Source organism: Cavia porcellus, unplaced genomic scaffold, assembly GCF_034190915.1.
Source record: "Cavia porcellus strain 051 isolate PalLab524CR breed Dunkin Hartley unplaced genomic scaffold, mCavPor4.1 scaffold_2, whole genome shotgun sequence".
Lineage (NCBI taxonomy): Eukaryota > Metazoa > Chordata > Mammalia > Rodentia > Caviidae > Cavia > Cavia porcellus.
In genome coordinates, this window is record NW_026947485.1 from 39,675,802 (window position 1) to 39,698,385 (window position 22,584).

The following is a 22,584-nucleotide window of genomic DNA, read 5'->3' on the forward strand; positions in this document are numbered from 1 at the left end:
GAGTCTCTTCTGCTACAGTGGGTAGCAGTCAAAATTTGCTCAGCCTTTTTAGGCCTGTAGCTGTTGCTTTTATCCTGGCTCCCTGGAGATTCCTCCAGTCACAGTGCAGCAGTTGGGCTTCATTTGAGGAAAGTTTACAAGCAGATTACAAGGCTCCCCCTTTATTTCTGAAGAAGAAATTGGGGATTGGGGGTTGAACCTGGACCTCTGCACTGAGCAACATCTCTAATCCTTTGTTACATTTTTTGAGACAGGATCTTGCTGAGTTGCTAAATTGCCCAAGCTGTATTTGAACTTGTGATCCTCCTGTTTCAGCCTTCCAGAGTTCTGGGATTACAGGTGTGTGCCATCATGCCCAGCTAAGACTTCCCATTCTATAGCTTTCTTCATTCCAGGAAATCTGCTTTCAATTTTCAACTGCTTAAAAGTTCAGAAATATGCTCATGAGGCTGAGGCAGAAGATTGCTATGAGTTCAGGGCCAGCCTGGGCTACAAAGTGAGTTCCAGGCCAGCCTGAACTGCATAGTGAAACCTTGTCTAAAAAGGAAAAAAAAAGTTCAGAAATTTGTCCCCTGACTCTTAAAACAAGAAGGGCTACTTTCTGATGGAGTTCTAGCTGTCCTTTGCCATTCGTACTGGTAGTGTCCTCAGGAAAAAAATCCACTTCAGTGTAGGTGATTCCATTCAGTTGTGGTGGTGCAATCCTGTAATCTCAGCACTCTAGAAATCTGAGGCAAGAGGATCAAAAGTTCCAACCCAAACTGGGACATTTAGCAAGGCTCTACCTCAAAAAAAAAAGAAAATGCTGGGAATGTAGCTTAGTGTGAAGACTTGAGTTCAACTGCCAGTACCACAAAACAAAACAAACAACAGCCCTCCCAAAAAGCCAAGAAGAGTTGAGTCCATTTGTGTCTTGTTTTTGGATATTTCAAAGTAGCTGTCTTTAATATATTCTGCCCAGAGTTCATAGTTTGTTACCTCTGAGGACTCATCTAGTAACTATTCTATCATACTGGAGCATCTTTTCACTTTTAAGTTTCACCTTCAACTTACCTCTTTACAATCTACTGGGGATGCAAAGAAGAGACATTCATGTAGGCTAGTGAGTTCTGGTGTGGGTGGGGCTTTGCAGAGATGGTACCATGAGATGGGCTTCTTAGAAGAGATCTTTGCACAGGCCAGGCAGGACCTGAATGGGCAGGAGGATGATGGTGGCAACTTTGGTTCTGCTGAGTCAAAGACAGGGGTTGGCATGAATGTGATTGATACAAACGTGGTGAGAAGATCAACCTCAACCTGGCTAGCGGTCTGAGCAGGAAAATTACACTGTGGGCTGGTCCAACACAAAGAAATGAAGGCAGTCTGGTTCAGGGATGCCGTAGACCCGCAGGCACTGTCCAGTTGCCTCTTTCCTGTTCCATAAGGTGCTTTAGGGATGCTCCCTATGATAAGCTTGGGTTAGGGTACAGAAACCTTCAGGGATACAGTGTGTCAGAAACCAAAGGGAGAAGAGTATCTTCTGTAGCTACCTGGAGGCAGAAAAAACAAAGGTAGGGGGCAGGAAAGGCAAAATGGTCTTCACTGACCTTGAGTCAGAATTTCCCAAACCTTAGAGAGTCCACATGGACTCACCCAGCTCCTGGCATTGCACATTCAAGTTCTTTGACCCTAATCTTTCATCCTCTGAAGAATACACAATCGGCTTTGGGACCACAAAAGGTTTAGGTGGAGGCTTAGGGATTTCTAATCCCAGCCTTTGTCCTTGGGAGACTTAGGATCATGCACAGAGCCCAAATATGTCTTTAGAGGAGGGGTTTTGTAGGGAGGGGGATGTGATAGAAGGATAATCTATAAGAGGGCTGCAGGGGTACAGAAACAGTCAATAAACAAGATGTCAGAGGAAGAGGACTTTTATCTGTTCAAGAACGCCTCCTCAGTGGGGCCGTGGGACGGGCCTCAGTACCACGTTGCTCCTGTCTGGGCCTTCCGCCTTCAGGCAGCCTTCATGGGCATTGTCTTCTGTATAGGGACACCACTCAATGGCATAGTGTTGGTGGCCACATTGCTGTACAAAAAGTTGCGGCAGCCACTCAACTATATTCTGGTCAATGTGTCCCTGGGGGGCTTTCTCGTCTGCATATTCTCTGTCCTTGCTGTCTTCATCGCCAGCTGTTATGGATACTTCATCTTCGGCCGCCATGTCTGTGCTCTGGAGGGCTTCCTGGGCTCTGTGGCAGGTATTTCAGGGGAAGGAGACTATAGGGAGGTAAGGGACACTACTCCAGGATTGGAGTAAGGGAGTAAGGGGCTAGATTTTGAGGGTGGAGGGGTCCCCTAAACCCATAGAAGTTTGGTCCAATTGTTTTGGTCTTAACTCTAGACATTGGTCCAAACTTCTGTCTCTCTGGGTGTGCTCCACTCCATTTGTACTCTACTCTGCTGGGTGAAGCTCTGTCCAACCCATTCTCCTCACATTTTGGCACAGGTATGGTGACAGGCTGGTCACTGGCCTTCCTGGCCTTTGAGCGCTACCTTGTCATCTGTAAGCCCTTTGGCAACTTCCGCTTCAGCTCCAAGCATGCATTGATCGTTGTCCTGGCTACTTGGGTCATTGGTATTGGTGTCTCCATCCCCCCCTTCTTTGGCTGGAGCCGGTGAGAGCACAAGGGAGTAGTGCTGACCTGACTAGGAACTCAGGTTGATGTGGGTGGAAAGGGTGGGAATAGCCTTTTAGTCTGTGGTGGGGTAGACTTTAAAAGATGAGTATCATTTACTCTGCATTTGAAATTATTGTAGCTTCTGCTGGAAAAAACAAAAAAACTCCCTGCCCGAAGCCTTCTGGCATTCTGTAGTTTCTAAGTGGAGAACACAATCCAGGAGTCTCAGCTCCCACTCCACGATTTCCTCTGAAGAGCCCACAGTTGAGCACGTGCTTGGCCCTTTGCAGGTACATGCCTGAGGGCCTGCAGTGCTCCTGTGGCCCTGACTGGTATACCGTGGGCACCAAATATCGCAGCGAGTATTTCGCCTGGTTCCTTTTCATCTTTTGCTTCATCGTGCCTCTCTCCCTCATCTGCTTTTCCTACTGTCAGCTGCTGAGGACGCTCAGAACTGTGAGTGGCTTTATAGAGGGTCAGGGGGGCATCAGGTGAGAGGGAAGAAAGGTGGTGGATGCTCTTAGATGTCTGGAAAAGTCTATGGCCAGACAGAGATGTATGTAATAGTGAAGGATGTGGGGGTACAAAGATAAAATGAAATGAGGAATAAGGTGAAACCATCCCTGCTCAACAGGTGTCAAAAGATGTGATCAAAATAGACAGTGAATAAATTTTTAAAAGTTACTACTATAAAAGACACAGTCATTAATCCCCCTCAAGATAATCCCCATTTATCCCATTGTTCTTGGCACTTTCTGAGGCAGTTTTAGACAACTTTCTGGAAGTTGTCTTCCAGTGTATACTGCCACCAAGAGTCATCCACTGGAAAATCAGGCTCTTAAAATCATTACGGTATGTCCTCAGCCACCTTATCCACTGATCTGGCACTGTGTGACTTCCAGCTCTTTCCCTAAGTAAAAATTGACCATGAAAGGCAAATATTTTGAAGATTCAGATATCAAGGCAACAACAGTGTATCCAAAGATTTGAAAGAGGACTTTTAGGATTGCTTCAAAAAATGGCAAGAATTGTAGTTGGGCGTGGTGGCTTGTGCCTGTAATCCCAGCACTTGGGAGGCTGAGGCAGGAGGATCGTTTCAAGTTCAAGACCAGCCTGAACTGCATAGTGAGACTCTGTCTCAAAAAGACAAAAAAAAAAAAAAAAAAAAAAAAAAAAAAGACAAAAAAAAAAAAAAAGGCAAGAATGATGGGTGTGCTCAGGGTGAAGGGGAATAGTTTGAGGATTAGTGACAAAGCTTTTACTGTAACCACTTAGCATGTTTTGATTATGCCTTATATGTACGTGGTCCCTTCCAATGTGGCAGACCAAGAGAGTCTCCTTCATCTGCTTTCCTTGAGGAAGAGCCAAAGGAATTTGGCAGAAGGGAGGCAATCAAGAGTGAATGTTCCCAGTAGGAAAGGGTCCAGAGATCTGCGAGTTTGGAGCCAGGTTTGTGATACTTACTGTGTGGCTTCTGCCTCAGGTGGCAGCTCAGCAGCAGGAATCAGCTACAACCCAGAAGGCTGAGCGGGAGGTGAGCCGCATGGTGGTGGTGATGGTGGGATCCTTCTGTGTCTGCTATGTGCCCTATGCTGCCCTGGCCATGTACATAGTCAATAATCGTAACCATGGGCTGGACTTACGGCTTGTCACCATTCCTGCTTTCTTCTCCAAGAGCTCCTGTATTTATAATCCTATCATCTACTGCTTCATGAACAAGCAGGTAAAGCTATTTCCCCATCAGTGCCATTTAGTCCAGAGCACTCTGGACTCTAGAGGGTTTCTGGGGCAGAAAAAGAGAGCCATAGAGTTGTCAAGTAACCACCAGGCAGGCCAGGAAAGGCCTTGGTAAACCTGGGGAGGATAAAACTTGAGCCAGAAATACCACTATTCCAGAGTAGAATGAAAAATGAAAAGGATTGGTTTTGTTGAGAAACAGATCAAGGGTTCTAAATTTCTAGCATGTCACATTATTAACCATTTCTCTTCCAAATTTTAGTCCACAGGAGCAAATAGTTTTAGACTAGAATTTTGCTAGTTTTCAGGATGAGGAAGACATGTTCAAAGAAATAGGTGGATCCTGGGGGCTTTGAGGATAGAATGAACCCCTCCCCACATACCTCTTGATGTTATTGTACTATATCCATCTACCGAAGAGACCTTCTCCAGTCCTGCCTTCCCTTCCAGTTCCGAGCTTGTATCATGGAATTGGTGTGTAGGAAGCCCATGGCAGATGAATCCGATATGTCCACCTCCCAGAAAACCGAAGTTTCTGCTGTCTCTTCTAGCAAAGTTGGCCCCAACTAAGGCCCTCACATTGGACTGTTTGCAGCAAAGAAGTTCACATTTATGTAAGATTCTACTTCCTTTATTAAAAACTAACACCATAGAAAAAAAGGTGGGATGAGTAGCTGCAGTTTGGAGAATCAATTCTTCGTTTTCCTGCTATTCCCTCCCTCCTGGCCTGCAAAGCTGTTCTCAGCTGGGTCTACTTCTGACCACCCAAATGCCATTTCAACAACCACTAGTATCTACTCCTAAGTGGCACTTATTTAAATAACTGTGTAAAAGTGTTGATTTTTCAGCACGAATAACTTATTTTCCTGTTCAGTAAAATTTTTTCTTTTTTTCTGGGGATCTTTTCTGAGGTAATATAATCTGAACTAGAATGAATTGAAGATACCTTGTGTGCTGCTGGAGAACCTTGCGTAATGCTAGGGCAACCACATTACCATTGAGCTATATGTGGTCCCAAGAAAACACCGCTGAAATGGGAGAGACATAAAAAAGAAACCAACCCAAAAACCCCTTGATAGGCCCCAAATGAGAGTTTTAAATAACTTCCTTATGTTGATTCTGCCAAGAGTTGTTACAGCTCTGGGCTTGGTAGAGGCAGCCATATCCATAAACTCCTGGCCAAGGTGAATTATTATTATTTTTTTTTGTCTTTTTCATTTTTATTGGTACCGGGGATCAAACTCACGACTGCCTGCTTACAAGGCAGGTGCTTATGCCGCTGAGCTAAATCCCCAGCCCTTAAGGTGAATTATTCTAGGTGCTTCTCTTCCCTGTTCCTTTATGGCTAAACCAGTGTCTTAACCTGTACATTTATTAAAGTTATTAGCTTAATTCTCTTCAATATTAAATCGCATGTTATTATCATTTGTAAGGTATACCAAGTGGCTTTTTTGGTGTTTTTGAGACAGTGTTACTACGTACCTCAGGCTGGCCTCAAACTCAGAGTGACCCTCCTCTGCCTCCGCCTCCCAAGTGCTGGGTTTACAGGTGTACCCCACCATGTCCAGCTTTCAAAGTGACTTTTTTAAAAAAGCTTTATAGTTTGTATCCTCTTTTCTGAGGTAAAAACCAAGATAAAAACATGCATCTATCACATGAAGAATGTCATGTGTTGGGATCAGGTAATTATGCAATGAGTAGCTGGGCTTCTCTAGTGATCTGGCCTCCAGGAAGAAGGGCTACAGCTGATGAGGGAACGCTGAAAACCTCAGAATCAGCTGGAAAGGAGTGGCCAGTCTGGAAGAAGGCAACTTTCTCTGGGGTCTGGACGGGTATGGTGAGCCTTCTAGAATTTCCTTTCTGTTACATTTCTGCAGTACACATAATTCTAAGCTAAAGTTCTATTTCTTTTCATTTTTGTGATGCAAAGCATTGAACTGAGGCCTCACACATGCCAGGCAAGTGTTTTCCTATGGAGCTATTCCCAGCCAATAGAGTTCTAAGAGAAAGACACTTATCCCACGACAAATGTAAATAGTTTTATTTAGAAACAGGTACCTGTTTTCATTATAGAATATAAAACTTGGTTTACACTCTATAAAAAATAACCAATATCCAAATTCAAGAGAGCTAGCACTCGTAGAACACACTATGGGTGTGCAGCTATAGTTCACCCACCTCAGGCTTGATGTAAACCAAAAACAATAAAAAAACACACCAAAAACCCCAAGGCGTTCACAGAGAGTACAATCCTTGCTGCTGAATCCCCTACATCCAGAAGCTGCCATCCTAGCAGGTTATGGTTTATTGACTCGTGATTTTCACATCAAGCCTGGGCTCGCTGCACCTTATGAGCTGCAAGGCTGTCTTGTCACACAGTTCATGATGTGCCCTCTCTAAGCCATGGTCGGTGGCATTATTAATTATCTCTGGTCTTCTCAACGATTAAAAAGGGGAAATCTGTGAGGGTAGAAAAGGTCCATGACCCTTTGTTGGGGTTAAACCTGAAGACTGCATCCACTATCAAGAGCTCAATGCAAAGGCTGGGTGAAGTGACATGACTCTGGTTCTTCACCACACCAAGCAGCCTACCTCAACAGGATTATGGAAGACCAAAGGATACACCTAGGTTCAGAAATAATCATCACCCAGCACCACCTGAATGCATTATCCAGATACAGGAAATAATGAAGGTTATATATATATATTTATCTTAATAACCTGAGGGCTAAAGACTTGGAATACAATAATTCTTCTCAAAAGAGGCCCACTGGTAAGAAACGGACCAAAATGGACAAAATTCATCTTACATAAAATATGGGTAAAATGGAGTTGGAAACAGAGCTTTCTTTAGCTTCTTCTACAGCATCCTACTCTTTGCTAGGAATTGGCCAATTGCTAATCTATGATTAACTTTTTTTTCATTTGGAGGTGGAGATGGTGGTGGAGGTCAAAGGCAGGAAAGGTGAACAATGTTCCTCAAACCAAAGAGCCCTCTTTGTGGGTTCTGAGCTCACACTCTGCACTCTGGTCGACAGAGGGGCCTGGTAGTGAGTGGTTTGCAATCTGAGGTATGAGGATCCCTGGTGAAGTCAGCAGCATGTGGTTTTTGGAAACCAGCCCACAAGATAAGAACACTGCAACCAAGCTTGTAACTAATACTGCTATTTAACTACAGTCCAAAGAGAAAAGGAAGGAAAAAAAATCCCCACTGCATTGAGAGGTCCTAAGTTTTTATATAAAATTGTCCAAATATTCTATTTTATCTTAGGTTTCTAAGGTTAAATTCTCATTCAATGATCATTTCTCTCATTAAAGGCACTTTCAATGACACGATTGGAAAGGAGTGATTTTTAACTGCAGTGAAACCACAATTCCCGGGGAAGAGGAGCTGGATGCAGCACTTACAGTGATTTCAACAGGCAAATAATTATGTTTGGAGCATTTTTACAGATGCACACCCAGAAAAAAAATGTATGCTCAAAACACATTTGTATTTTTCATTTAGTTTTCCAGCTGTTCCTAGCTGGCAACAGCTCTATTAAGAGCTAGAAATAACTGTAAAGAGATCACACTCACTACTTGATTTTCGAGTCACTGGCCCTAACTCTTCCCACCACAGCTGTGCTTTACAAAATTAGCAAACAGCTAGTCCTATAGGGGAAAAAAAGAATGAAGTCAAGTTGGTCCAAGTTTTCTTATAGCATAGGGATCTATCCCTGCCCAGCTAACAGCATGATCAGTTACTGGACCCACAGCAACTGAATGAAGTATGTAACCACTACTACTTGTGAAATACTACGTTTTTCAACAGCAAGATTAAGTGTTAATATGTTTAAACGTAAATTGTGGAGTATATATTTTTCCTTTTTTCTCTCCTGAACATATTCTTACTGATCTCAGGCTTAAAAAGTTAGTTAAGTAAGCATTATAAAAATTACATGATAAAGGATTGAGGAAGAGTAAAGGTTAATGTTTGCCTACATGTTTGGGTTGAGGATCTTAATCCTTCATATCATACTCCCAACTAGAGAACAAATACAAAAATAAGCACACCATGTTATACATTATACAAAGTGTAAATCTACAAACACAAGTGTATTAAGTAGAGTTGTTCCTCAGAAGCACATTTTCCCTCCAGTCCTGAGGAGGAGGAGGAGGAATGGGGACGGGATGGTTTTCCTTATTCCATTATGCCTTTTTATGTCTTAAAAGTTTGTAATAACAGTCTCAGTAGCGCAAACAATTTCATATGAAACCAGAAGCTGTAAAAATAAATTACTTTTGAAGAGACGTGGGTTCCTCTATATGCAGCTCAGAACTCATCATGTCGTACTAAGGCCTCCCCAAAATCTGTGGCCTGGCTGCCCACAAATAAATCATACTTGTCGACAATCTCCTCCTTCGTAAGCTTGCCATCCTGAAGTTAGAAAGAACAGTTGAGTTGAGGTAGCATATATTTCCCATTCCAAATTCAGAAATACCACTAAAGAATAATAGTTAAGATTTAAGATTTGAATTCCCACTAAGTGGGAACTCAACTCTCATCTCCTCACCCCTCCTACACACAAACCCTCACTCACATAAACAGAAAGAAAATACTGTTTCCCTTAATAAGAAAAAGTGGATGGTGGGGGTAAAATAATGGTAAAAAGTGAAAGGATGGACACAATTTAACTTAACAACTAACTTCTGGAGAGAAATACAGGTTTACTTCCTGAGAAGCAAACTCTCTCTTTAGAGAAAAGTATGGATGAGAAAAGATCAGTACAAAGACTTCAAAGTGAATCAAGTTACTGTTTAACAGGGGCAATGAGACTGTCAGTATCCAGCCTAGCCTGCACCTCCCCTCTAGCCCAAAAGGCCACACACTCATTTCAAACAGTAGCGAGATTTCCAAGGGACAACTGTTCACATTTCCTTTCCTTACACAGCTCACAACATGGCATCTGGCTACAGAAGTGACTGAGGAAGAACTCAAAAAGGTTCTAAGCCAGTGATACCAAACCCTTAGAGCTTTCTTCCTTTTTTTTTGAGACAGGGTTTCACTATGCAGTTCAGGCTGGCCTCGAGCTCAGTGATCCTCTTGCCTCAGCCGCCTGAGTGCTGGCATTACAGGCATGCAGCACCATGCCTGGCTAGTGACTAAGGCATTCAATGATAACCAACAGCTGGGTGTGACATGCTTGTCCCAGGTTTGCCACCGCTGCTCTAAGGTAAGAAAGTGCAGATTAATTTAGATCGATTTTCAGTTTATTCCACACAAAGGACTCAACTATAAAACGAGGTGATAAAATAACACTACTCTCAATGAACAGAATGAGTCAGGTGTCATTGGAGTCAAGGGCAGCCTAGACTACACGGTGAGACTGTCTCAAAAAACCCAACCCTCAGAGGCTGGGGATTTAGCTCAGCGGCATAAGCGCCGGCCTTGAAAGCAGGCAGTCGTGAGTTCAATCCCTGGTACCGATAAAAACGAGAAAGCCAAAAAAAAAAAAAAAAAAAAAAAAAAAAACCCAACCCTCCCCAAAAAATCTTTAAGAAAAAATGAACTGAATGTCTAAGATAATCAAGAACAATTTTAATAGGCTCCAGAGAAAAGCTGGTTTATAACCTACTGTACAGAATCTGATTTTTAAGGAAGATAATAATCAGCTTTGAGCAGATAGAATGATTCTGTAAGAGGTAAAATAACAAAGGAAATAAAAAGCATGAAAATTTCCTGGGGCTCCAGAGGTAACAGGGGCTACATGCTGGTACAGTCTATATAGAGAAGCTCTTTTCGAGCACTGGGCAAAAGGATTTCTAAAATGAGATCAGGGAGCTAGCGCTGCCTGGAAAGTTTTCAACAGCCAAATTTAGACCCTTACAGACCTTGGTTAATTAAGACCTTAAATGCTCTATGTACCTTGGTAAAACTTTTTTAGGCAATCCCCTAGAAACAAACTTCAATCACGCCAAACTGCTTGTGCCTGGCGTGACTTACCTTATTTTGGTCTGACTCATAGACTAGGTGCCTAGCTTCCGCCTCTGCGTGGTCATAGTCTGAGGGGAGGATCCAGTCTTTGGTCTCTTCCTTGTCCATCTTCCCATCACGGTTCTTATCTCGAAACTCAACAAACTGTTCTCGCTCTGTCTTTACCCATTCTGGCTCATCGGCATTTCCATCGTGGCTGTACATGTCACCTATGTGCATGAAGTACATAAAAAGAGTTTGTCTGGGCTGGAGATTTAGCTCAGTGGTGTAAGCGTCTGCCCGGTAAGCATGAGGTTGCAAGTTCGATCCTCGGTACCAAAAAAGAAACAAAAAAACCAAAAAACCAAAAACCAAAAGCTTGTCTTTTTCCAAGGATTGCCTCATGCTAATCCAGCTTAACTGTTTTCTTTATTCATCTGTTTGGAGCCCTGAATACACAGTTATAACAACAGTTACACAAGTATCTTAGGAAGGAGAGATCTTAGCAAAGTATTTTTCTTGGGCTTCATTACTGATCTTGCAACAAGATTTTGTTGAATGCTGCAGCTGTTGTTTGGGAGTGACATAAAAGCAAAGACAGTCCTCATATGTTAAATGCAGACATAAGAAAAGTTGACCAAGAATGAAGACTAGTTATTCCTTATAATTTCATTTCAATTCAGGCAGTTAATTAAACTGGACAACTGGGGCCAGAAAGCACAATTTTAAATTCTCAAGGAATCTTGAAGTGTATTTTATAAGCCCATAATCTCTACCAATCAATTCCTACCCCAAATGCATTTCACCAGTGGTATACAGTGAGGACAAGCATGTACCTGGGCAAAGTGGGACACTGTCATCATGGAATACAATGGGACGGGGCAGTCACACAACAACCAAAGTCCAGATCTTCAATTTCCCATATAGATTCCCCTAAAAATTTGTCTGTATAACAACATAGCTCTGGCCTTCAAGGCTTTTTTGTTGGGTCCTTTTTCCCAACCACCCTTTCCTCACTGTGTATAAGGCGGCATATCATGAAACTCTCAGTTGTCATGAAATTTACTAGGGCATAAAAACTTCCTGGGTGATGAAAGACTACTGGAAGTATTAGTGCTAGTCTTGAGAAAGTAGATGCCTGAAAAAAGGGAAGTCTAGAGGTTTCTAATTTGTGTGTGTGTTTTTTTAACTTTTCAAAGAGGGTTTAGTTTTAGCTATGAGATCATTTAAAAACTTTTTTTTTGTTGGTCTTTCTCGTTTTTATCAGTACCAGGGATCGAACTCACGACCGCACACTTGCAAGGCAGGTGCTTATGCCACTGAGCTAAATCCCCAGCCCCCTAAAACTATTTTTGAGATATGATTTTTTCATATGTAACTAAATTTTCAAGAGCTGACAATCCTGTAACAACTCTTCCTTTCCCATCAACCTAGTTATGTAAACAAGGGCTCTCAGCACTTCCTCTAAAAAATGATAACTAAGAGTTGGTGCTGAAATCTGTTTCAATGCAGCCACAATTGTCATCCATGAATAGAAAACTACTTGAAAAAATGTAGCAGGATATCCTTTTTATTAAAATGAATGTAATATGTTATAGTAAATGCTACTTTGTTGAACAAAGCTATTTAATAGCTTTAACAATAACTTAACTGGGAAGACAATATGCAGGAGCCTGATTACTGAAAAGAATTATTCACACGTTTCTATTTACAAACATAATATACTTTGTAAATAACTACGCCAAGGTGATGTAAGGCTTTCAAAGTAAAATACATTAAAATTGGACATGGTGGCACACACCTGTAATCCCAGCACTTTGGGAAACTGAGGGAGAATGGTGAGTTTCAGCCCTGGCTGGGCAACTTTAGAGAGATTCTGTTTCAAAATTTAAAAATGGTGCCTTGCAAGCAGGCAGTTGTGAGTTTGATCCCTGATACCGATAAAAACGAAAAAGACAAAACAAACAAACAAACAAACAAACAAATAAAAATGGGGGAGGCCAGGGATATAGCTCAGCAACATATGCGCATGCTTGGTAAGCACAAGGTCCTGAGTTCAATTTCCAATACCCTCCTCCCAAAAAATGCAAAAGGTTTAATCTCTAGTGGTACTGGGAGATGGGGGTGTTAAGCCAAAAAATGGATGAAGACGACACAATAGCTAGCATAAAATGTATAATACTATTCCAAAGCAATACTATTTGTGGTTCATTTTGTTACTGGAAATAGGATAAACACATTTTCAAATTTCCTCTAAAATTAAGTAAAAACTAATGTAATCAACCAACAGGTACATTGATCTCACTAAACCAAACTTGTCATTAAAAAATACATAGTACAAGGAACAATTTCTATTTTATTTGCTAAATGTAAACACAGCAGCAAACAAGTACTTTCTGTATTCGATGCTATCACAGAATACAGATTTTACTTGCATTATCACCACTTTTTTATTTTTATTGTGAAAATTTTCAAACATACAGAAGTACAGTATAGTCACTAGAACTCTCATTTAACCACCATCGAACTTAGAAATTATCAAGCTTTTGCCACATGTGCTCCATGTACCCCCCCTTTCTTTCCTCCTTGAATTACTGTAGAGCAAATCCCAAGTATCATTTTACCTCTATGTATCTCAGAATGTATATCTAAAAATTATGGCTATTTTTCTCTCTCTCTCTTTCCCTCTCTTCTTTCTTTTTTGAGACAGTGTCTCATTATCTAGTTCAGGCAGGCCACAAGGTATTTTCTTATATGGTATAGCCATAATGCTGTCATTATGTTTTATAAAACCAGTTTTTAGCATCATCTATTACTGAGTTCAAATTTGAACATCCTGATTACCTTTTTAAAGATTCTTTGTTCAAATTATTTATATAGTATGTAAGAATTTGATATGGTATTTATTTTTAATACATTTTATTTTTTGTCATTTATATTTTAGATTTCGCAATTAAGATATTTTGTAAATGTTGGTATTTACAGCCAGTGATTATTCTTTACAATTGTTTAAAGTTCAAAGAATACTATTTATTTATTTAGAGACAGGGTTTCAGATGTATTTCAGGCCACCCTTGAACTCACTATATATGCCAGGATGGCCTTGAACTCAAGGTGATCCTCCCTCCTCTGCTTCCAAGTGCTGAGGTTACACGTATGTGCCACAAAGCCTGGCAGATGCCAACTTTAATACTCCTCCTAGATATCTGTATCTGTGTGTTGTGTAAGGCATGGGTATACACCTACCAGAACCCTAGCTTCTAGCAATTCTAACAAAGGAGGTCATTTAGTTAGTACAATTTTTTCTGAAACTTGAGGGTGAAGGACAAAAACTACTTCCTCTGTCTTAATGTCAAAGGAATCCCTCAGATATTCAGTCCCCTACTCCTACATTTGGAAAATGGTCACTGGGTCAGGGCCCTGTCCATGCTCATGGTACACAGACTGGAAAGTTCTGAATGAGAGGGAATGGACATATGTTAAAGGATACAGCTTTAACAGAAGCTATAATATACTACACAACACTGCTGACTAAAGATGATAAAAATATAGCATTTACATTTCTACTTAAAAGGAATTCAACCTTTTGTATAATATTAAGGAATTACTAATTTTTGGTTGAGAGTGTCTTAAAGAAAGTTTTTAGAAATATACATGTATCTTAGAGATATATAACCAAATATTTACAGATGAAATGAAATGATAAGATTTCTTCATAGTAAGAAAGGAAGTAAAGAAATGGATGAGACTGAGAAAAGGTGATTGAGGGTTGAGAGATGCTGGGGCACAAAGGCATGGGGACTCGTTATTCTGATTTTGTGTTTGAAACGCTCTATACTAAATTTATTTTTGTGTGTGTATGTGTTTTCTAAAATCGGGGGATGAACTCTAGGAACAACAGAGGTTAAGAGTAGAAAGAATTTATTGAGAGAAGGAATGTTTCTAAGAGGAACAGAGAGGGCCCAGAAAATGGGCTGCCCCTCTATAATAAACTTAAAACAAAAACAATTAATCAGTGTAACTCTGGGTGCTTATCAATGCTACATATAAGAAGCAAAGAACTTTATGCTCTGTCCTCAACAGGGAAGAAACTGGCACATAAAACTCCTCTGCTCTTGAAACCAGATGATGTGGAGGGAGACAGAACCATTTCCTTATTTGGCCTCAATATTTGGTAAGTGATGTTACTTAACAGTGATAAACCTTAAACTGGAGGACCAAGTAAGTGAGTTCTTAGTTTTAACAGTGGTGACAAAACAGCAAAAGCCAAGAATAAAAATGATAAAATATTTAAAAGTAGAAAATCCTATAAGCATCAGCTTGGGTCAGAAAACACTCAGGCACTTCTTATCTACTGCCCTGATGAACTCCATTAAAAAATCATTTTGGGAAAAACCTTACTCTCCGTCTCCCAATTTGTCTTCCCCTAGTTGGTATAATTAAACAATGTCTAACAAAAGAAGTGACTTTGTTCAATGCAGTTTAATGACAGCTGACAGAGGCAGACTTTAATTCTCCTTTTTAGACTTAAGGTAAATATTTCAGGCAAAAATCAGAGAGGTCTAAAAACAAACAAATTACCTGAAACAGAAATCCAGTGTTTCAGTAAATAAGTTGCTATGAGCAAAAATAAGAATGTAAAGTAACAAAGGAATAGACTAGAGAACTCAGAAATACATCTACACATGTATATCCAAGTGATATTCTATGATGGGGTCAAAAAATACACTGGAGAAAGGACAGCCTCTTAAACAAGTGGTGCTAGGGAATTCAGATACGTGTATGTAGAAGACTGAAATTTGACCCTTATCTCTAAACACACAAAAATCAAATCAAAATGAATAAGGATTTAAATGTACAACTATATAACTATCAAGCTATAAAACTATGAGAAAAAAGTAAAAGCAGACAGATGAGAGTTTATCAAACTAAGAAGCTTCTGCACAAAAAAAGGAGATAATCAACAGGAGAGTAAAGGGACAACCAGCAAAACAGGGAAAATGTTGGCAAATTATTCATCTGACCAGGGATTAATATACAAGGGACTCAAACAAGAGCAACAAATACGAAAATAAAACATCAAAACCAAAAAATAATCCAGTCAAAATAAATGGGGGCGCTGGGGATTTAGTTCAGTGGTTTAAGTTCCTCCCTGGCAAGCACAAGATCCTGAGTTCAATCCTTGGTACAAAAAACAGGGTGGGTGGGAAGGACTCAAATGATCTGAACAGACACTTCTCAAAAAGAAGATTTACAAATGGCCAACAGTGTATGAGAAAAGTGTTCAATTTCGCTATTATCAGATACATGCAAAAAAACAAACAACACAGGGAGTGTCATCCCAGTTAGAAGGGCTGTATTAGAAAGATAAAAATAACAAATGCTGGTGAGGCTGTGAAGAAAGGGAAACTCTTATAAACCACTAAATGGTAAATTAGTAGCCATTATAGAAAACAATACAGAGGTCCTCAAAGACTAAATAAAGTTACCATATGATTAAACCATTCCACTACTGGGTTACATATCCAAAGGAAATGAAACCAGTGTATCTAAGAGACACCTTATTGCAGCATTATTCATAGTAGTCAGGACAGGGAACTGGTTGAGATGTCCACTGATGGATATATATCAAGAAAATATGGTATAAGCCAGGTGTGGTGGCACACGCCTGTACTCTTAGCACTAGGAAGCTGAGGCAGGAGGCACTGAGTGTGAGACCAGCCTGAGCTACATAGTGAGTTCCAGGCCAGTGTGAACTACATACAAGATCCTGTCTCACCATCTCCCCAAAAGGGTATTTATATATAATGGACTGCTATTCCACCATAAAAATAATAAAATCCTGTCATCTGTGGCAACCTAAGTAGAACTGGAGGATATATACTTTACATAAGAGAAGCCAAGAAGGTGTGCCAGTTAATCCTAATTGTCCACTTGAGTCTCCTAGGCTCCCTGCAACAGTTTACCATCAATTCCAGGGCACATGTGATACATGATATATAATATCTCTGCTATACAGTATAGTAGCCAGTGGCTACAAGTAGTTATTGCTACTGAGCCCTTAAAATGTGGCTGGTCCAAACTAGGATGTGCTAGATACATGAAGTTAAAAAAAAAAACCCCTCAGTGATCTCATCAATAATAGTGATTATAGTGTTTTAGAATGTCAGCTTGACTAAAAGTGCATGCTTTGTTGTTTTCCTGACAAGGTCTTGCCATGGAGCTCGGTTTAGGCTTGCCTTAAATTTGTAGCCCAGGCTAGCCTCTAGCAGTTCTCTTGCCTCAGATGTCCAAGTGCTAGAATTACAGGCATGTGCTACCATGCCTGGCCTGAAGTACATTCTTAAAATTAATTTCACTTGCTCGTTACTTTTTGCTATGGTTATTAGAAAAATTAAAATTATGTACGTGTTTCATATTCCTATTTTGATTGGACAGCACTACTAGGATACTTCATCACAACCCACTAGTTAGCACTCAGGAGGCTGAGGCAGGAAGATCACTGCGAATTTGAGGCCAGTCTGGGCCATAAAGTGAGTTCAAGGCCCACCTGAACCATACAATGAAACCCTGCCTCAAAAAAGACCAAAACCACAACAACAAACACACTATTCATTACACTGAATTAGCATAAAGATCTAGTAAAAGTTGAACACAGGGCAAATTGTTTCTATGGAGGATTACATCTTCCAAAGTGTCTCAGCTTCTTCTAAGAAAAATACTACATGTGCATGCCTGTAATTCCAGCAATTAAGAGGCTGAGGCAGGAGGATTGCTATGAGTTGAAGGCCAGCCTGGACTATATACTATGTCTCAAAAAACACACATAAACAAAAACAACCCCCTCCCCAACGAATACACAGAGACAAACAAAAAAACCCCAAAAACTAGAAAGAGAGGTTTACCAATATATTCTTCTAGATCAATGAAACCATCAGCATTCTTATCTATATCCTCCATTGTTTCCTAAACAGAAAAGAACAAGAGACTTGTAAATTTATTTCTTCATGAATTTGCCCATGAGAAAGTATGGTGTGTCTGCATAGTTCAAACCACTGGAAAGTAATTCTTTTCTAGCTAGGAAATGGTAGAACATTAGCAATTTCTTGCGCTTCGACCTAAGATAAGGAAGAGTTTTCTTAGAGGAGCACTGACACTGCTTGATGATACCAACTATAGTCAGGTAAGGCCAGGTTATAGGAAACATGACCAGTGATTATGTTCCTAACTCTAGACTATGTTACTAGTAAATGCTTTCTGTGAGAATTCTGACTACTGGTTACAGGGTATTATTTAAAAAAGAAAAAAAAAAGTCTTCCTTCCTTTTTACTTTAAGAAACAACTATTGAAATGGCAAGTAAGTAATCTGATGAGGATCATTATCTTGTTAAAGATTATTATCTTGTACGTAAAACAGATGCTGAGCCTGGCCAGCACCTACAGAGCAAATCATTCTTCCAAACACACCAGGAGGGCTAAAGAGGGGAACAACATAGGAAAGAGCAGGACAAACAGAGCTGTCTCGTTTAGAATCCCTGACCCACCTGTACTACTATGTCTTTCATGTAGTCATACTCTTCAGGGTGCAGGAAAGCTGTGAATTCCTCCTTTGTGGCAATGAGGTCTCCATCCTTGTCTGCCATTTTAAACCTCCTCTCATCTCTTACCATCATCTGTTTGTAATTAAATCCATCATCAGGGTCTGGATCATCTAGAAAATGAAAATTTACATCACATCTTTAGGGCTCCTGGTAAACACGAAATATGTGGGGGTGTTGAATCAATTTCCAAGAAGGATAAACCTGGCAAGGCAGAAATAACTTTTTTTTCTGATACCACAAATTGAATTCACGATCCAGCGCTTGCCTGGCAGGCACTGTGTAGCTGAGCTTTAGCCTCAGCCCAGAAATAGCTCTTGATTCTGCAGGTAAAATTAAACCAAACAATCCAGAAATAACTTCATTCCATAGGCAATACTGTAGACATTTAGCTTGTGGCTTAAGCTCCTGAAATCATATCTCGAATCAGGTTTAAGCAGAATGTAAATGTTTGCCCTCCAACATGAACTCTGACCCAATAGGTAATACTGGGTTACTCATCATTACTGGTGTTAAGACTGACAGAAGGCTTAAATTTCCTAGTTATATCCTGTAGACAGTGGTGGCTCTACAGCCATACTGTCTGGGTTTGAACTCTACCATTCCTAGCTGTACGTTCTTGTGTGTAACTTAAGTTATGTGAGTTATTATACCTCAGGTACTTATCTGTAAAATGCGAATAATAGTGCCTGCCTCATACGGCTGTTATGAGAATAAAACCTAGGCTAAGTGCTTAGGAAAATGCCTGGCATACAGTTGGCATTCAATACATGTCAGCTATTGCTATTTATTTATTTATTTGTTTTTTTTTTTCATTTTTATCAGTACCAGGGATCGAACTCACGACCGCCTGCTTGCAAGGCAGGTGCTTATGCTGCTGAGCTAAACCTGCAGCCCCTAGCTATTGCTATTTTTATTAAACATTAGCCTCCATTAAGAAGCTAGATGTTGAAGGACTTCTGTCTCATAAAATAAGGACACTTGAAATCAAGTAACAGACCATCACTTTGAAAGGTCACACTCTGTCCCCCTGCCCTCCCACCCCTTCCAGCTCAGAAATCTTATCAAGTGTTACAGGGACTGTTTGTTTTCCATTTATGTAAAATTCTAGAAAACATACACTACAGCAAGTATGCCAGTGGTTACTATGGACAGGGGCACAGGAAAGGTGCTAAGATACATGAAATTTTGGAGGGTGATAATCATTTCTTCATTACAGTGATAGTTTCACTAGTATACACATATGTCAAAAACTTATTAATTGTGCACTTAAATATGCAGTTTATGCTACTTATATCTTGATAGAGCTAATAGGCCCTGCATTTAATCCCCAAATACTCTCCCCCAAGGTATTATTGTTGACAATATAATTAAATATTCCCACATATTGAGCACAGTTAAAAAAATAAAATTTTAAAAATTGCTATTTTTGTATCATGTAGTTTGAAATTTTGTTGACTGTCAAAAACTTAGGAAGACAGTGTACTGAATCATACATGAGGTTTTGGGACCATGTATATGTATACTCAAACCCATATAGTTGGAAGATGGAGAATTTAGGGAAAATACCATTTTCTCAGATAAGTCATGTCTTCTAAACAAAGTTGTAGTATCAACTAACACAGAAGCTAACTTACATTTTCAGATTCTCAGTTAAAAGCCTTCCTCCCACACATAAAGGAATGGAAAAAGATGCAATGCTTTATTTTTAATAACAATTTATGTCTATAGCTGCTAGGAGTGCTACACTTGCATCACTCTATGGCCCTTGCTGGCCTGTACATAGCATCAGGTAGGTTCTTAATCTAATCTTGGTCACTAGTTTAATTTTTTTGTCTCTTTGAGACAGGGTCTCGATATGCAGTTCAGGCAGGTCTTGAGCTTGCTTTGTAGCCCAGGCTGGTCTTGAACTTGCAACGATCCTCCTGCCTCAGCCTCCCGAGTGCTGGGATTACAAGAATGTGACACCACACCTAGTTTGGTCACTAATTTTAAATGTTAGTATTTTGTATTTTACTTTTAGCAAATAGTGTTAATATTCTTTTTGTAGATAGTGAATTCATGGAGAAAGACTTTACTAACAGCTGAGAATGATTTATACCTGAACTCAAAAGTGAACTGAAACACTCACAAAAACTCAGCACTTATCTAAGCCAATTCCTTACCCCCTAGGGTTGTCTACCAGCAGGCCTCCAGGGAAAGACGCCTTATAAAGACATTGTTTCTCAGCCAGCATTTCAGTTTGTGTATAGTTTCAGGCAGTAGAAATACCCATCACATTGAATCATCTGCCTTCGAGGGAGTAGGGCTTTTGACAGATCTTTATGCACATAATCACACACAGCTGAGAAGGCATTCTGGGCAGTGAGTGAGAACCTAGGTCTGAGTTGCCGTTTATTAACACACCATTTTGTTTAGACTACCACTAGCCTACCCTTTTGCTTTACATTTATAATTAATTCTGAATGAGTAAGAAGGATAGTGAGTCTCAGCCAGAGAGCAAGAAACACAGGATGCCTCTCCATCTGTGCTGGTTTTTTAATACACATGTTCTTAATTGGGTAAAGGATATGTTTGGTTCTTGGCTAAGTGTCAAGCACTGAGAGCTTGCCACTTTAGTCTTAGGAATGAGAACAAGCCCAATACAGAAATAAGTCTCTTCACCAGGAACACATGCACTCCTGTGATTAGCACAGGCAGCTGGCTCTCTGGTAGGAAGACAGAGCATTATACACTCACTTTTAGTCAGTGCTGGAGGACTCTTGCTTGAACCCAGAAACCTGACTAATTTCCAGGATAAAAATACAAGTACCATTTACACGTTTGCCTCAAATTATATCCACGTACAACGCAGAAATCTCACAATAAAAAGACACTATTCATCAACTCTGTAAAGTGCCACTTATAGTAGTATTTAGCAACAGGCACATGTAAAAATGTTAAACAAAATCAATCAGGTGGGGACTGGTGATTTAGCTCAGGGGCTGAGGATTTAGCTCAGCAGCATAAGCGCCTGCCTTGCAAGCGCGTGGTCGTGAGTTCGATCCCCGGTACTGATTTAAAAAAAACAAAAAAACAAAACTCAATCATGTGGCCAAATAAACAGAAAAGCTTCTAAATCAACACAAGCAACCAAAGTAACATTGATTTGCCTTAAAGCATTTGCAAAGCCAGCTAATACACTCATGTGCCAGAGAAGACAAATGGGAAATCTTCATTTCCAAACTCAATAGCAGATGTACTAAAATAGTTCAATTTTATCAAGGAAAGGCATTTTATCTGAATTTTATTTTAGTAACGAAGGCAGTAATTTTCCTCCTACTTTTACCAATTATAAAGGAATCTAGTCTGGTTTGAATTGTAGGTCCACATTTTAATGGGACCATGTGAAGAGACACTTTAAAGCTTTTGCCTAGCATTGCTGGGATAATGTAACCTTTCAAATAAGACATACTCTAAAAGTTGTTTCTATGAGGGATGATGGGAAAAAGTAGTAAAATACGGCCAGGCTTTGGCAAACCAAAATTTAAACACTTAAAAGTATATCAATTTAAACTGGAACCAGCTCAGCATGTAACTATTTAAGATAGCCAGGATTTCTTCTTTTCCTTTACTGTGTGACCCATTTGTTTCTTTGACTCAAGACCATGGTCTCGGCCAGGCTGACACCTCGCCCCTTACCCAGGTAAGTGCCATAAGTCACGTTTCTGTACTCATCCCAGGAGATAAAGCCGTCTTGATTCATATCAAACTCCTGCCATTGGTTTTCAACATTGTCATATATGTATTTCTTCTGGGCGTGCTTAATCCAGGATTTCAGCTCCCCCTCCGTCACAAACCCATCTTTATCCACGTCTATTTTATCTACAATCATTCTACAAGACAAAACAGTTACGTTTCAAGGTGCCGGCTCCACAAGGCTTTTTCCCCCAGATAGTAGGGACCTACCTAAAAAGTAGCCGTAGGTGGCATTTTTATACTCCTCCCAGGAAACGAGGCCGTCCTCATTGAGGTCATGCCCCTTCCACTGCCGCTCTACATCCTCGTAAATCCAGCGCTTTTGTGCAAACTTAATCCAGTCTTTGAGTTCATCCACAGTGACAAACCCGTCCTTGTCGCCATCTATTTTACTTACAATTTTTCTGTAGAAAATGCAGAGAAATCCAGCAAGAGGTTAAAAGGACACAAAGCTCTGGACATAGCCAGATGGTGCTGTGACCAGAGGTCTTGCCTAGAGCTAACCCAAAATAAAAAATGTCCCAAAACTGTCAGACAGGCCACTGAACACTTTTAAGTGGCCATTACTGGCCTGTAATGAGGCCTCTGGTTAAGGTAAGCATTTGCGGCTGGTACATAGGGCTCCAAAACAAGCTCAGGCTCTACCATCTGTTAGGTTTAAGCCTATGGTCAGAATTTAGGAGTAAATGCTCATCTAGGCTCTCTTTGCATCAAAAAGTAAATTTTTGTGTTTTTGCTTCTTGAGCTTAGGACAGAATTTTCTTGGTAAATAAGCACAACTGCTAACACTGGTTTCTTAAAATAGTCAAAACATTTAAATCAGACTTTAAAAATGAATCTGCCTTTAGAAAAAAATTAATACTTTTTCTCAAAACATAGGTATCAAATATGATTCTTG

The 22,584-nt window shown here is 40.2% G+C and overlaps 2 protein-coding genes across 3 annotated transcripts in view; one reads left to right on the forward strand and one right to left on the reverse strand.

The window, feature by feature from the left end:
- Positions 1–1,882: 1,882 nt before the first annotated feature.
- On the forward strand, positions 1,883–4,962 carry Opn1sw (opsin 1, short wave sensitive; the record flags this gene model as incomplete). Its single annotated transcript, NM_001172758.1, is given in 5 exon segments — positions 1,883–2,237; positions 2,486–2,654; positions 2,948–3,113; positions 4,141–4,380; positions 4,845–4,962. Coding segments are annotated over 5 exon segments (1,039 nt in total), but the record flags the coding sequence as incomplete, so codon positions are not given.
- A 1,446-nt stretch (positions 4,963–6,408) lies between these two features.
- Positions 6,409–22,584, reverse strand: part of Calu (calumenin) — a 29,855-nt gene continuing 13,679 nt past the window's right edge. Inside the window, exons 3-7 of one of the 2 annotated variants that reach the window (XM_003475174.5) lie at positions 21,630–21,823; positions 17,895–18,061; positions 17,256–17,316; positions 10,381–10,580; positions 6,409–8,814 (exon numbers count right to left, since the gene is read on the reverse strand). In XM_003475174.5, the coding sequence (XP_003475222.1) occupies positions 8,710–8,814; positions 10,381–10,580; positions 17,256–17,316; positions 17,895–18,061; positions 21,630–21,823 (727 nt within the window). In that variant the 3' untranslated portion in view covers positions 6,409–8,709. Of the gene's footprint in view, positions 8,815–10,380; positions 10,581–17,255; positions 17,317–17,894; positions 18,062–21,629; positions 21,824–21,896; positions 22,091–22,584 lie in introns of both variants that reach the window. The other variant, XM_003475175.5, reaches the window with a different exon arrangement.